This window comes from Citrus sinensis, chromosome 9 (genome assembly GCF_022201045.2).
Source record: "Citrus sinensis cultivar Valencia sweet orange chromosome 9, DVS_A1.0, whole genome shotgun sequence".
Classification (NCBI taxonomy): domain Eukaryota; kingdom Viridiplantae; phylum Streptophyta; class Magnoliopsida; order Sapindales; family Rutaceae; genus Citrus; species Citrus sinensis.
Genome location: NC_068564.1, coordinates 33,843,655 through 33,856,380, shown reverse-complemented (window position 1 = coordinate 33,856,380; position 12,726 = coordinate 33,843,655). Strand labels below are relative to the sequence as shown.

General features: G+C 37.2%; 2 protein-coding genes across 3 annotated transcripts; both read left to right on the top strand.

Moving 5' to 3' along the window:
• The first annotated feature begins 5,499 nt into the window (after nucleotides 1-5,499).
• Nucleotides 5,500-11,528, top strand: LOC102617273 (uncharacterized). 2 transcript variants are annotated; one of them, XM_025097628.2, is made up of 10 exons: nucleotides 5,500-5,718; nucleotides 5,823-9,232; nucleotides 9,346-9,539; nucleotides 9,639-9,710; nucleotides 9,802-9,954; nucleotides 10,053-10,216; nucleotides 10,333-10,480; nucleotides 10,678-10,800; nucleotides 10,907-10,994; nucleotides 11,083-11,528. In XM_025097628.2, exons 2-10 carry the CDS (start codon nucleotides 5,944-5,946, stop codon nucleotides 11,292-11,294), a joined length of 4,443 nt encoding a protein of 1,480 aa, XP_024953396.2. In that variant the 5' UTR covers nucleotides 5,500-5,718; nucleotides 5,823-5,943; the 3' UTR covers nucleotides 11,295-11,528. The 2 variants fall into 2 exon arrangements, with proteins under 2 accessions (XP_024953396.2, XP_006473943.2); XM_006473880.4 differs by having other exon boundaries at nucleotides 5,501-5,718; nucleotides 5,942-9,232.
• A 383-nt stretch (nucleotides 11,529-11,911) lies between these two features.
• Nucleotides 11,912-12,701, top strand: LOC107175940 (uncharacterized). The gene has a single exon (XM_015527851.3). The coding sequence runs from the start codon at nucleotides 12,077-12,079 to the stop codon at nucleotides 12,488-12,490; it is 414 nt and encodes a 137-aa protein (XP_015383337.2). The 5' UTR covers nucleotides 11,912-12,076; the 3' UTR covers nucleotides 12,491-12,701.
• Nucleotides 12,702-12,726: the final 25 nt, after the last annotated feature.

Here is a 12,726-nt window from a genome sequence, read left to right as displayed (position 1 = left end):
ATAAATATTGCCAATGATCTCCTTAGAAGAAACATATCATATTCCCCACAAATTGGATAACCCTATAGTCGTATACTAGAATCAGTCATGGCCAACAAATCAAAATCTATCTTCTAATATCTTCATTAATTTTAGTGCTCTCTATGATATTAAATAATTACATATGATGTTGACGATAACATATATCGCCATCTTAGTTCGGTTTAGTTTACTGTCTGCTACTTCTTTGATAATATGTTAGTCAAATGTTACCGTATATATCAGAGATTAATGTACACAATTAGCCACACTAATTAAAATGATAAACATATATCCATTAACTCTGATATATGATATATGAAACACTACTTATGCAAATTTAATAAAGATCCTTACTTGTTTTATTAAAATAAAGAATAAATCAAAAGACAAAGAAATGTACAACCATCATCAAAGAGTCCGTATATATAATGATTAATAATTACAAAGGAAACCAAAGTTGGTTAGTGTGAGTGGTTCGGCACTCTCACTCCTTAAAAGAGGTCAGGGGTTCAAGTCCCGCTTTCGTATGGAGTCACCACTTTGGCCAGCACTTTACCCCTTATGGGCCGACCCGGTGCGAGCGGGGATTATTCTGAGTTGTGGTACGAGCTTAAAGGTGCTTCCCACAGTTGGAGCCCACTCAGGACCACCTCGCGGTTCAAACAAAAAAAAATAATAATTACAAAGGTCTATATTGCAAAAATCATGGTGGCATTATATACTGATCATTATCTTTTTCGTTTCGTTTCGTTTCGTTTCACTAAAAAGCTCTTACAAACTTTTATTCTAAAAGAATGATGGAAAAATGATGCAAAGAACTTTTCTATGTTTTTCGTCTCTTTAGTTGTGGGGCGCAAATCTTTGACAATTCACCAACATATATAGTCTTGGCCATGTATATTGAAGGTACTTTACATGAAAGCTAGCTCGCTAGCATTATTCAAATGTAACTTGTTTTGTTGGCTATTTACTAATTAATTAATAAGCTTGACTTTTGATATTGTATGCTTCTGTTGACGCACTTTCTTTTTCTTTTTGTCTTTTCTATTAATTAAACAAATGAGAAAGTTGAACACCCAATTGAAAGCCAGGCCAACTACCAACCGTCTTGGTGTAAAATATATATTAATTAATCGCCCATCCCATACCTTGAGTTATATATGGCTTTAGATGGAACAATTAACCTCAATTAAAAATAACGTATTGTGCGTATTGATCGAAACATTAATAAGGCAACACTGGCTAGAACCAAAAAGGGATGGCAAACGCAATAAATTATGAGTTTGTTTATTAAGGCTCAACGAGCTGGTAAGAATTTCGACGACTTTCTTTCTTACATTTTTTTTTTCTTTTTTAAAACTTTGTCATGAAAAACGTATATGATTTATGCTTTGAACTTGTTTTCTCATATATTTCAAGATGGACGTGTTAGCAATACATATATACATACATATGTATATTTGTTTGTTCCATCAATAATGAAATTGCTGTAAAACCTTGGAGCACTAGTCATCAAGTTGGATATATAAAAGTTTCATGTAATCTTTTAACATCACAAATTTTTAGATTTTTCTATTGCATGCATGTCTCAATTTTAAGTTAAAAGTAAAATTTAAAACGTGTAACGAATAATTTAAAAAGGGGGATGTGACTGTGACATGTAGCAGCGAGGAGGAGCGGATTTTGATTGGATCATCGAAGGTCCATAAATATAGTTGAGGTGAGATGAGGAAGGTAAATAACTCAAAGTGATAATAGTCGTAAATTGCGCAGTTGGCAGAAAGAAATTCTAAAGAAAAATGGACAAAAATGAATGGATCGAGAGTTATATATGTTGTTAAAGCGTATTTCGCGAGTATTTAAATCTGCAACTAGATGAAAAGATTGAAAAGATGACTATTCAGCAACATAATAATCGGTTGGCGGGTTTTAGTTGAATGCATAAACATCCATAAAATACTATTTTGCACTAGTAATTGATAGTCGTTCGATCTTATAATTCAATTGTTGTAATTATTGGAGAAAAATGTATACGTAGAGAGCTGCAGGCTGCAGGAGCCAAGTAGCTAGCTGTGTGCATGTCTTTCATTTTTTGGTTAATTTTGTGAGTTTCTATTTTTTTTTTTGGTTAATTCTCTCATTTCCTGCTTGATTTCTTTCTGCCGAAGACTTACGGAACTGTCTTTTTAATATTTGTTTCTGTTCATTAATTTTTATTTAGCCTTTAAGAATGTTTACCAACAATATCATGGATATTTAATTATTTATTTATATTCTATTTTAATTAGAATGTGGGTTAAAAAAGGGAGATCGTTTTTATGGCACATCTGCATGCATGTGGTAGGAAATCAACACAGCACTTATATACATAGAGAGAGAATTTCACGTCTGTTATCAAGGATCGATCTTCTCAGGATTCACTTAAAAATAGCTTATTGAGAACCACTTCCCTCTAAAGAGTTGCTGCTCCTACGCCCTTTTTATTTGTTTATTTCTTTATTTTTCGACGTTTATGATCAGAATGTTGACTCACACCTACATTTATTAGTTTCGTCAAATCTTGTTACTTAGACTTAGATGCAGCCTTGATTGTTTACCGGAGAATCCGGTATAATCATTGAATTGAATTGCTCAGCCCTTGACAAATAGAGATTTCACTACTGTGTCTAAAATTCTAGTCTAAAGGTGGCGTCGTTTTACACGACAAATGTTGGGGCGGCGGTAACGTAGTTTCCCTTTGCCACACCTCTGAAGAAAAGGTATCAAATTTCAAGCAAAGGCGCCTCTCTCTCTCTCTCTCTCCCTATATGTATATACATATCATCATCTTCAAGTGGCCAACCAGTCAACCATTTTAAACCAAGCTTTCGGTGGTTTAAAAACACGTTATCTTATTTAATTTAATCTCATATTAGAGACAATATTAGATATATAACACGATGCTGAATGATTTTAAATGTCTTTGAATAACGATTGATTACGGATTCGGTTTTAATTATTTCACAAAGTCTTTCCTTTTAATTGAGTTTACTTACCGATATTTATTTTGCTATAAATACACTTGTTATATATGTTACATGTAGAGCTGGCAAAATTTAATATGTTTTGGTTACTCGACACGAATACGACATAATATGTAGTTATGAATTATCAAATTTGATACGATTATTAAATAGGTTGGGTTTGGATTGACAATATTTTTTTTCCGTGTCAAGTTAGGATTAATGTTCTTGACCCATTTACCTTACCAATGACCAATGACACGATTATACTTTATATTTTAAATTAACGTTTAGCTTCTTACCATTAAAAACTCAAGTATTATAAATGATTCTCTCTTTTTTATTTTTTTAGAAGGATAGACATATACAAAATATTTTATTTATAAAAATTTATATAGATTTAAAATTTTAATAGTGTAAATGTGTAAAATGTTGGTACACATACATATTTTATGATATATATATATATATATATATATATATATATATGTATGTATGTATGTATGTATAAAACTTTAATAGAGTAATATATATTTTGGGGGGGTGGGGGGGGCGGGGGAGGTGCGTGTATATATAACATTTGTTAAATACATAGATATTAAATGAGTCATTGAGAAATCCATTTATTTTTCATGTCGGGATTGAGTTTTAATATTTTGACACGATTATTAAATGGGTCGTGTTTGTGTCGACCTAAATTTGACACAATACGAACACGATCTGCTGCCTTATTTTGCTAGCTCTAGTTACATGTTTAATGGTCTTTTGATCGATATTTTTTTTAATCAAACTCTAAATATCTTTATTTATTGTATTTTATCTACCTTATGATAAACAACGATATTATTGTGACTTCTTATTCACCTAATAGAAATATTTTAAATCAAAATAGAAAAGTCGAATCGAAACCTTTGCTATCTTTTTCCCACTCCTCACTTTTTGTGTTATAGATGTATTGTGAATATTTGACACCTTCTAACAAACAATTGGACAAGCAATCTACCTAGTCTTATCTTTAAAGTGCTTCCATGAAGGCACTACTAATTAATTATATAACCTAAAAAATTGCGTTAATTTTCCAATTAGTTTACTACAAAGGACTTGACTCTAATGTTAACCTTATCTACACTTTTCTTTGCTTTCCCATTTCTCCTTTTCTCATCTACTTCGTTGCAATTTCCTATCTATGCTTTGTCCACACTTGCTACCACTTAAGTTATGAACAAAGCTACACCTAGGCCAACGACGTACCAATTTGCTGGTGTAAAAATTAATTCAAAGGGTAAAATAACAACGACCAATGCCTTGATTTATGGTTTTAGTTATGTCCAGCACAACAAAGCACATAATAGATGGAGACGACAGCAACTTGTAGAGCACTAAGAAGAACCAGAAAGGGAAAACATTAATAAGTTATTATTTAGTTTAATTCGTTGCGTTTACAAGATGGGGCTTGTAGAAATCTTAAAGTCCTAATCATAATTGTAATAATAAGAGGATTATCATCATTGTATACTTTTTATAGCAACTAATTTCCTTGTACCATTCAAAAAGTTTTTTTTTTTTTTCCGTAGAAATTAATATACAACCACAACAACATCTAAGAGTTTATATGTGTGTGTGTGTGTCAATGACTAAGCAAAATTGTAGTACTAGGATGGATGAATATTATATATATAATCAACATACTTACAAACACATTAAACTTAATATTAAAAACAAATAGTGATTGTATCATATTAGGAAAAGTATCATTTGAAGGTTATGGTATGACACCTTTTTTCCCCCCTTCTAATGAGGTGAATAAATTTAAAATGTTTCTTCCTTTTTTTTTGTGGTTTTGTGCATTTTTGTGTGCAAATAACATTTGCTTTTTTTTTTAATAAAAATAAAATAAAATTAACAAGGAATCATACGTTTGATTGCACATGGACTTCCGTCATTTTTGTTTTCACTTATTTTGATTTCTTTCCTTGTTTGTGGAATATTTGATTTGGCCTATTTTAAACATTTAGCATATTTAAATAATTGGTGACGCTTTAAGATATAAACTTTAATTATATCGCAACTTTATAAGCATATATCATTCCTCTATTTAAATATATCCTCATTAGTATTTAGTAGTTAAGAAAAAGATACTTATTTTCATTAAAGATTTACTTTCGTGAGATATATAGCTTGAGTCTTTATAGACACTTTTTTAGGAAAAAAAAATATTTTTATATTCCAAATCATAATCACAGCAAAGTAATGAATAAATGAGATCTAATAACATATCATTCAAGACATAAATTTTAGAAGCAAATCAACAGAGATGAGATTCTTAAATCAAATAACAAAAGGAGTTGAATGTCACTTTCAAACACAAACACGGAGGCATAAAAATTTGCGTGAAACGCCCCACGTGGCTTCGCGCCCTGTCTCTCTCAGTCTCAGAATCCATTCATTCCTTAAATAGTAAGAAAATTAAAAAATCGAAAGCCAAAACAGAACAAAAGCATAATTCAATTCCCCATTTTTCCCCGTTAAATCCAAACATAAATATTATTAAAATAAAGTTAAAAATAAAATACGTTTGGGAGAGAGAATCTAGTGTGTGGGAGATTTAGTGGAGCCCAGATTCTTCACCGCCCAAAGCCCTGATTCAAGCTTCAAACTGCACCGACTCCATCTCTCTATATCGCTGTCAAATCAGGTATTCATCTCTTTCTTCAATCGCTTTTATTTGCTTTTTTTTTTTTAGTTTCGTTTAATCTGGTAGGGTTTTATCAGCTCATTAGTTTACTTGTTTTAATTCAGCATTTTAACAGTAGCCCATCACTTTGGAATGAAAATAATAAATGCCCAGAAGCGAAAAATATCAACTTTGTGTCCCTTAGATTGATTTTCACTCAGGTAGTGAAACTTCCTTATTGTAGATATGGCATTTGATCAAAACTCAGGACCAGCAGATCTAAGACCGTTAAATGTAGCTAGAAGTACAGCCGAAGAGCCCCCCATTGCAGTGGCAACGACAGCCAATCAAGGGTCGTTCACCAATGTTAATCGGGAGTCTGGTAGCCCTGGGTCGGTACCAGTTTTTTATCCGGCAACGGTTCCTGATGCCAGGTTCGTGGGTTTAGGGTATGGCAATACAGTGACAGCTGCGCCAGGGGTTGCCGCCAACACTTGGGGATCCCATGTGCCTGTTTTGACACCCGTTGGGCATGCAGGTGTAAACCAGGTTGTGGGATACAGTTGTAATCCCAATTTGGGGAACATGGTTGTTGCCAATGCTGTTGATCAGACGAATAGCGACATGGGGCCTGGGTTTGTTTATGCTCACAATTTGGGGAATAGGGTTAGTGGTGGCAATGGGAGTGATTATTTGACTAGTAACAATGAATTGGCTTTGGGGCATGGTTTAAATCCCAATTTGGGGAGTAGGGGTAGTAGCAGTGCTGCTGATCAGGCTAGTGATGAAGGTGGAGATGATTCAGCATCAGGGAAGAAAGTAAAGTTCCTGTGTAGCTTTGGGGGCAAAATTTTGCCTAGACCAAGTGATGGTATGTTGAGATATGTGGGAGGGCAAACAAGGATTATTAGTGTGAGGAGAGATGTGAACTTTAACGAACTGATGCAAAAGATGACAGATACTTATGGCCAACCTGTGGTTCTCAAGTACCAGCTTCCAGATGAGGATCTTGATGCATTGGTTTCAGTTTCATGTCCTGATGATCTTGATAACATGATGGAGGAGTATGAAAAGTTGGTTGAGAGGTCTACAGATGGATCAGCTAAACTACGGGTTTTTTTGTTTTCTGCTTCTGAACTTGATACTTCTGGGGTTGTGCAATTTGGGGACATACATGATAGTGGGCAGAGATATGTGGAAGCAGTGAATGGGGTTACAGAGGGCGGGGTCGGTGGTGGTATCACGAGGAAGGAAAGTATAGCAAGCCAGACTTCAACTCAGAATTCTGATTTTAGTGGATCTGAGGCTGTTGATGGTTTATATGGTCAAGGGGATGCTAATGGGCCTCCATGTACCAGCAATTTATCACCAAGGGGAAATTCTGGTACTTCTCATGAAATGGCTACAAAAATGGTGTGTGCGGATCCCAACCCTGCTATTTATGCAGATGCTTCTGCTATTTCATTGGGCATACCAGTTATGAAGTCCAGCCCTTACGCTTTATCTTGTCAGCCTGAGGTAGACCCAGAGAGGGCAGCACCCCTTACCATAGCACGGCAGCAAATAGGGGTTGATCTGCATCAACGTGGAGGGGATATTTCACCACCTGGACCTTATATGCAGGCTTATATGGATCCTTGCCAAGAAGCAATAAACCGTGCTGATTATCTGCATCTTCCTTCACAGATGGGGTTTCCAAGTCAACTGGTGGGCCATGCTGCACCTGTACTTAATCAACAGCAGCGTGGCGATAATGCTGCTGGTTTCACCTCTCAGCAGTTTCTTCGTGCCATGCATATGACAATGGCTCCTTCATCTTCTCATGTTGGTATAAGACCAAGTATGGTTCAGCCTTTGATGCAACCACAACAAATCCGTTTGGAGCAGTGTCCTGATGAGAGCACATATGGGACAAGAGTTGTTCAGTTTCCTGTTGACCAGAGCTACAATGTATATCCTTCCCAGTTTCCGTCTGCAGTAGTTGGAGGAGCTTATGCTTGGCCTCAAGTTACTCCAACGGAGCACGTTCTCATCTCAGACGGTGCAGTGCCTCATCAACACATAATTATTTCTCAGAAGATCCCAAAGTTGGATGATTGTCATATGTGTCAAAAAGCATTACCTCATGTACATTCAGATCCTTTGGCACGGGACCAAAGAGACAGTGGTGGAAGCTCTGTATCTGATTCAAATTCAGTTTATCATAGTCTTCCTCTTGAAGATGTAACGAGAACTCAACCGGTAAACAGGGTGATGGTGACTGGAGCATTGGGGGAAGGTATTGCTGAACAGGGAACTGGGCCTCAAACGAGAGTCTTTAGTCATGTAGATCATAAGATTGGAGTGCCTCAATTGGAGACAATCGGATTCTCTCAGAATGTGGAGACACAGAGTGAAAATGATCGAAAATTCCAGAAAATTGAACATTCTGATCATCCCACGGTTCCAGTAACCCACGGTGCGACGGGTTTGGCTGGCGATATACAACCATCTTTTGGTGTGTTCATGGGTGCTGTTTCGCAGACTTCCCAAGAAGATGCTGTCCAGCAACAGTCGTTGTCACCACAATATCAGGACAACCAGCAGGCCTTACTTGGCAAACATGTAGCTAGTGATGTTCCTCACGTGGGCCTTGTTCATGTAAAATCTTCAGAGTGCCTGGTTCATGAACATCCCAAAGAAACTGCTGGTAAGCTTCCTGCTGTTGTCTCCAAAGACAATACTGTAAACCCCTGCACATCATCTGAACATCTGAGACCAATTGGTGGGATAATGGAAGGTCTCCGGTTATGCCCCACTGAATTTAATGTAAACAATGAACAGAATAAGTTACCTGTTGATCGTTTTAGAAAGGAAGACATTATGGATAGCAGACCCCAGCATTTAGGTGGAAAGGAGGTGCCTCTAGATAATACATTTAGCCAACCCTCAATGGTTCTTGACACAAGTCAGATGAGAACAACTGAAGTGCTGCCTTGTTCTAAAACAGAAGTTTTATACATGAATAATCCTCGGCTCTTGGAATCTTATGAAGCGGCAAACCCTCCCATTTATCAACTGTCAAATACTGGAGTCCAGCACTTGGCTGGTGAAGTTCGTTATGGCAACCCTTCATTCTCAGCTGCTGAGTCAGCCCATTTAGCTGATAGATCCCTGCCTGCTACTGATTGGAAGGATGAAGTCTCTCACCTGCGGCCAAAGATTGTCCTTAGTGAGGCTGAAGCTGTCCCTGCAAATGTTAGCACCTCATCTTTATCACCATCTGGCAGGGTTGGGGATGTTCAGGATTCCTCAAACTCACTGTTCAGCAACCAGGATCCTTGGAACTTTCGGCCAGATACTCATTTTCCTCCGCCTAGACCAAACAAACTTATAACAAAAAAGGAAGGCTTTCTTCCTAGGGATCCTTTCAATGAGAACCGTTTAGACAATGTTGGGGAGTTGGTCACAGATGCACAATTGGAGAAAGCCATCTACCAGCCATTGAGTGATGCAAACAAGGACTTCAATTTAGAACATACAAGCTCCCAACAAGGTCTGAAAATTTCTAGAGTATGTTTGCTCTTTTGCATGGGTGTGTTTGTTTACTAGTGAATGATATATATTTTTCTGGAATGGTAACTCATTCTATTTGGTATTATCTTAAAGGCTCGGTGGAGGAACTCATCAAGCAAGAACTGCAGGCTGTTGCTGAGGGTGTAGCTGCTTCTGTTTTTCAGTCAGCTACACATTCTAATCCAGAGTCATCAGGGCAAGGGATAGATGAATCTGGACATGGAACCAATCATGAGAGAGAAGCTCAGGATGGTGATGTAGAAAGGCAGCACAAAGCCAAACTTGAGGTGCTAAATTTACTTTTCCATGGAATTGTGTTGAGTTGTCTACTGATCATTTATCCACTGTTTCTTAGAACCATCTTTTGTTTTATTCTTTTAACTCAGGGTTTCAAGAGCAACATAACAGAGATGGTTAATGTTGGCTTTCCTGTTTCAGATGGCATTGGTCGCTTGCAGGTTGAAGATTTGGCACCGATCAATTTTTTAGTTTATATGATTGTTCCATGCCATTGGCCTTCAATTTAGCCATATTTTTTTCACTTGACAGATTATAAAGAATAGTCACCTAGAAGAGCTGCGGGAATTGGGTTCAGGAACCTTCGGTACTGTTTACCATGGGAAGTGGAGGGGTTCTGACGTTGCAATAAAACGGATCAATGATAGATGTTTCACTGGAAAACCTTCAGAACAAGAACGCATGGTTTGTGGTGTTTCATTCTACTTTACAAGCACCAAATAAATTTATATTACTTCTGGTTTATGATATTACTTGCTGAAAGTTAATTTTCATTCCATCAGATAGATGACTTCTGGAATGAAGCCATTAAGCTCGCAGATTTGCACCATCCAAATGTGGTGGCTTTCTACGGTGTTGTGCTTGATGGTCCTGGAGGTTCTGTGGCAACAGTAACAGAGTATATGGTTAATGGTTCTCTAAGAAATGCTTTGCAAAAGAATGAGAGGTATGATACCCATTTTGGACTTATCTGGTTTTTCTTTTTATGTATTCTCTTGTCCCTTGGTAAGTATAGCTGTTTGTAAGTTTTCATGCATGCAAATTTTTCATGCTTCTCACCAGGAATCTCGATAAGCGTAAGCGTCTCTTGATTGCCATGGATGTGGCCTTTGGAATGGAGTACTTGCATGGAAAGAACATAGTGCACTTTGATTTAAAAAGTGACAATTTACTTGTTAATCTTCGAGATCCTCACCGCCCAATATGCAAGGTTAGTGAACGGGCTTGCAATCTTGTTTTGGTGAATTTTGTATGGAGAATATCTTGGAATTTCTTTGATTACTTGTTCAATTTTCTATCAATAAACATTTTTAATTGTTATCGTCCTTAGAAGTTACATGCGTTTTGTAATTTGTTCCGGTTCCATGCTTCTGGAAGAGTTCTAGTTCATAGTTCTTGTGGTACTAGGTTGGTGATTTGGGCCTGTCTAAGGTGAAATGTCAGACGCTGATCTCAGGCGGTGTACGAGGAACACTTCCATGGATGGCACCAGAGCTCCTGGATGGCAGCAGCAGCCTAGTCTCAGAAAAGGTTTGTGCTTCTTTGTGTATTCCTAGGTTGTCCTCTGATGCTATTGTCTGTTGATTCATTCTCCTGAAAACTTGAGATTTGTCTTTCAAAATGTCTTGCTCTCTAGGTCGATGTTTTCTCCTTTGGCATTGTGTTGTGGGAACTTCTTACTGGAGATGAACCATATGCAGATTTGCACTATGGAGCTATTATTGGTGACTTTTGAACCTCATCTCTTATTGTTTCTCTACTTCGATGAATTTGGATTTCCTTTTCTGACCGTTGACTTGAAATACTAATCAGGTGGTATTGTGAGCAATACATTGCGGCCACCAGTGCCGGAATCTTGTGACCTGGAGTGGAGATCAATGATGGAGAGATGCTGGTCAGCAGAACCATCAGAGAGACCAAGCTTCACTGAGATTGCAAACGAGTTGCGGTCAATGGCAGCCAAAATTCCTCCCAAAGGACAAAACCCAGCACAGCCATATTCCCAACCCCAAGTTCATAAATAATTTCCGTCTATTTGTTTCCTCTAAGCTCAGTATCTTTTTCTGATTAGCTTTGAACAGTTTGTGGAATCTTTTGCCGACTATAGTAAATGTGATATAGGAATTATTTTTTCTTCTCTTGTTGTCAATGGATGGACGGAAGATAGAGGTGTGATTAGAATGAATGTATTTGCTATTATATTTTAACTTGATGAAATGAAAGGAATTTTTTGAAGATGCAAAATTTTCACCCCCCAATTGCATGATTGTCAACTCTGTTCGTTAGCCATTGTTCTTGTGCTTGTTAATGATGAGCGGTGGGATCGGCCAAGAATTGTATGACTTGGGTCACGGTTGCTGATTTCAAATGTTTTGACGGAGTCAAATCACATTGTTCCAACTTCCAAGTAACCTCGACTCTTGAGTTCATCAAACGTGGTTTTGGTCCAATTTACACTTATGCATAAGATGCCGCCGCGTTAATAATAAATATATGCAATTGGTCAATTTCAAAGTGTGAGTGCCAGCCAACCACCGAATCAATCAATGTGCATGTGAAATACAATTTGCATTTGGATTTCGTCAGTCAACTTCTTCTTCTTCTTCTTCTTCTTCTAGACTTAAACAACACCAAAGCAGACAAACGCGGTCTTGGTTTTGACATCTTAACTATCTAAAGAAACCTCAATTTCTGTGACGTTTCCTTTTCCTCATCATCTTCCTTCCTTTATATATGACTTTTTATCTTCATTACAATCAATCAAATATCTCTGTCTCTCGATCTTTCTGTGTATATATATACACATATGGCCAACGTTCAGGAGAAAGTTTCATGCATGTCACCATTAAAGGAGAATGGACAAGAGGGAGAAGAAGACTTTGATGATGACTATGAAAACACCGTTTCCGAAAAAGGGTACGGCTGTGATTGTTTCGGGCTCTTCAGCTTCAAGACCAGGCGGCGAGGCAATGAATACAACAATCTGCTGCACGAAGGGCAGCACAGACTTGGAGAGCCATGGTGGAATGAGAAACTGAAGAAAGTTAAGGAGGTTTCTGAGTTATGCGCAGGGCCTAAATGGAAGAATTTCATTAGAAAGACGGGCAGATTTTTCAGTTTTAAGAGAAACAAACACAACAATTTCCAATATGATCCTCAGAGCTACGCTCTCAACTTTGACGGTGGTTTTGACAGAGACGCTGATGGTTTTGCTTCATGATTTGATGCTATTTTGTGTAGATAAAAAAATCATGACTTGCGTTGGGCTACGAATATGATGATCGTAAAATCGTAACATAGAACTGGCCAGCCAGTATTGTTGATTAATGGCGATATGTCATGTATCTCTTAGTTGTTCATCCACCATCTTACATATATATTCAATTACACGTGTAAAGAAAGTTGATTTGCATGTTGGCACTTATTTTTCATATGTTCTGTATGGTACATCAATTA

Bases quoted from the DNA above. Each gene is read 5' to 3' on its own strand.
- LOC102617273 (XM_025097628.2), top strand. From the start codon at position 5,944: ATGGCATTTGATCAAAACTCAGGACCAGCAGATCTAAGACCGTTAAAT. The intron at 9,540-9,638 runs GTGCTAAATTTA...CTTTTAACTCAG, and splicing joins AGCACAAAGCCAAACTTGAG to GGTTTCAAGAGCAACATAAC. The intron at 10,995-11,082 runs GTGACTTTTGAA...AATACTAATCAG, and splicing joins GCACTATGGAGCTATTATTG to GTGGTATTGTGAGCAATACA.
- LOC107175940 (XM_015527851.3), top strand. From the start codon at position 12,077: ATGGCCAACGTTCAGGAGAAAGTTTCATGCATGTCACCATTAAAGGAG.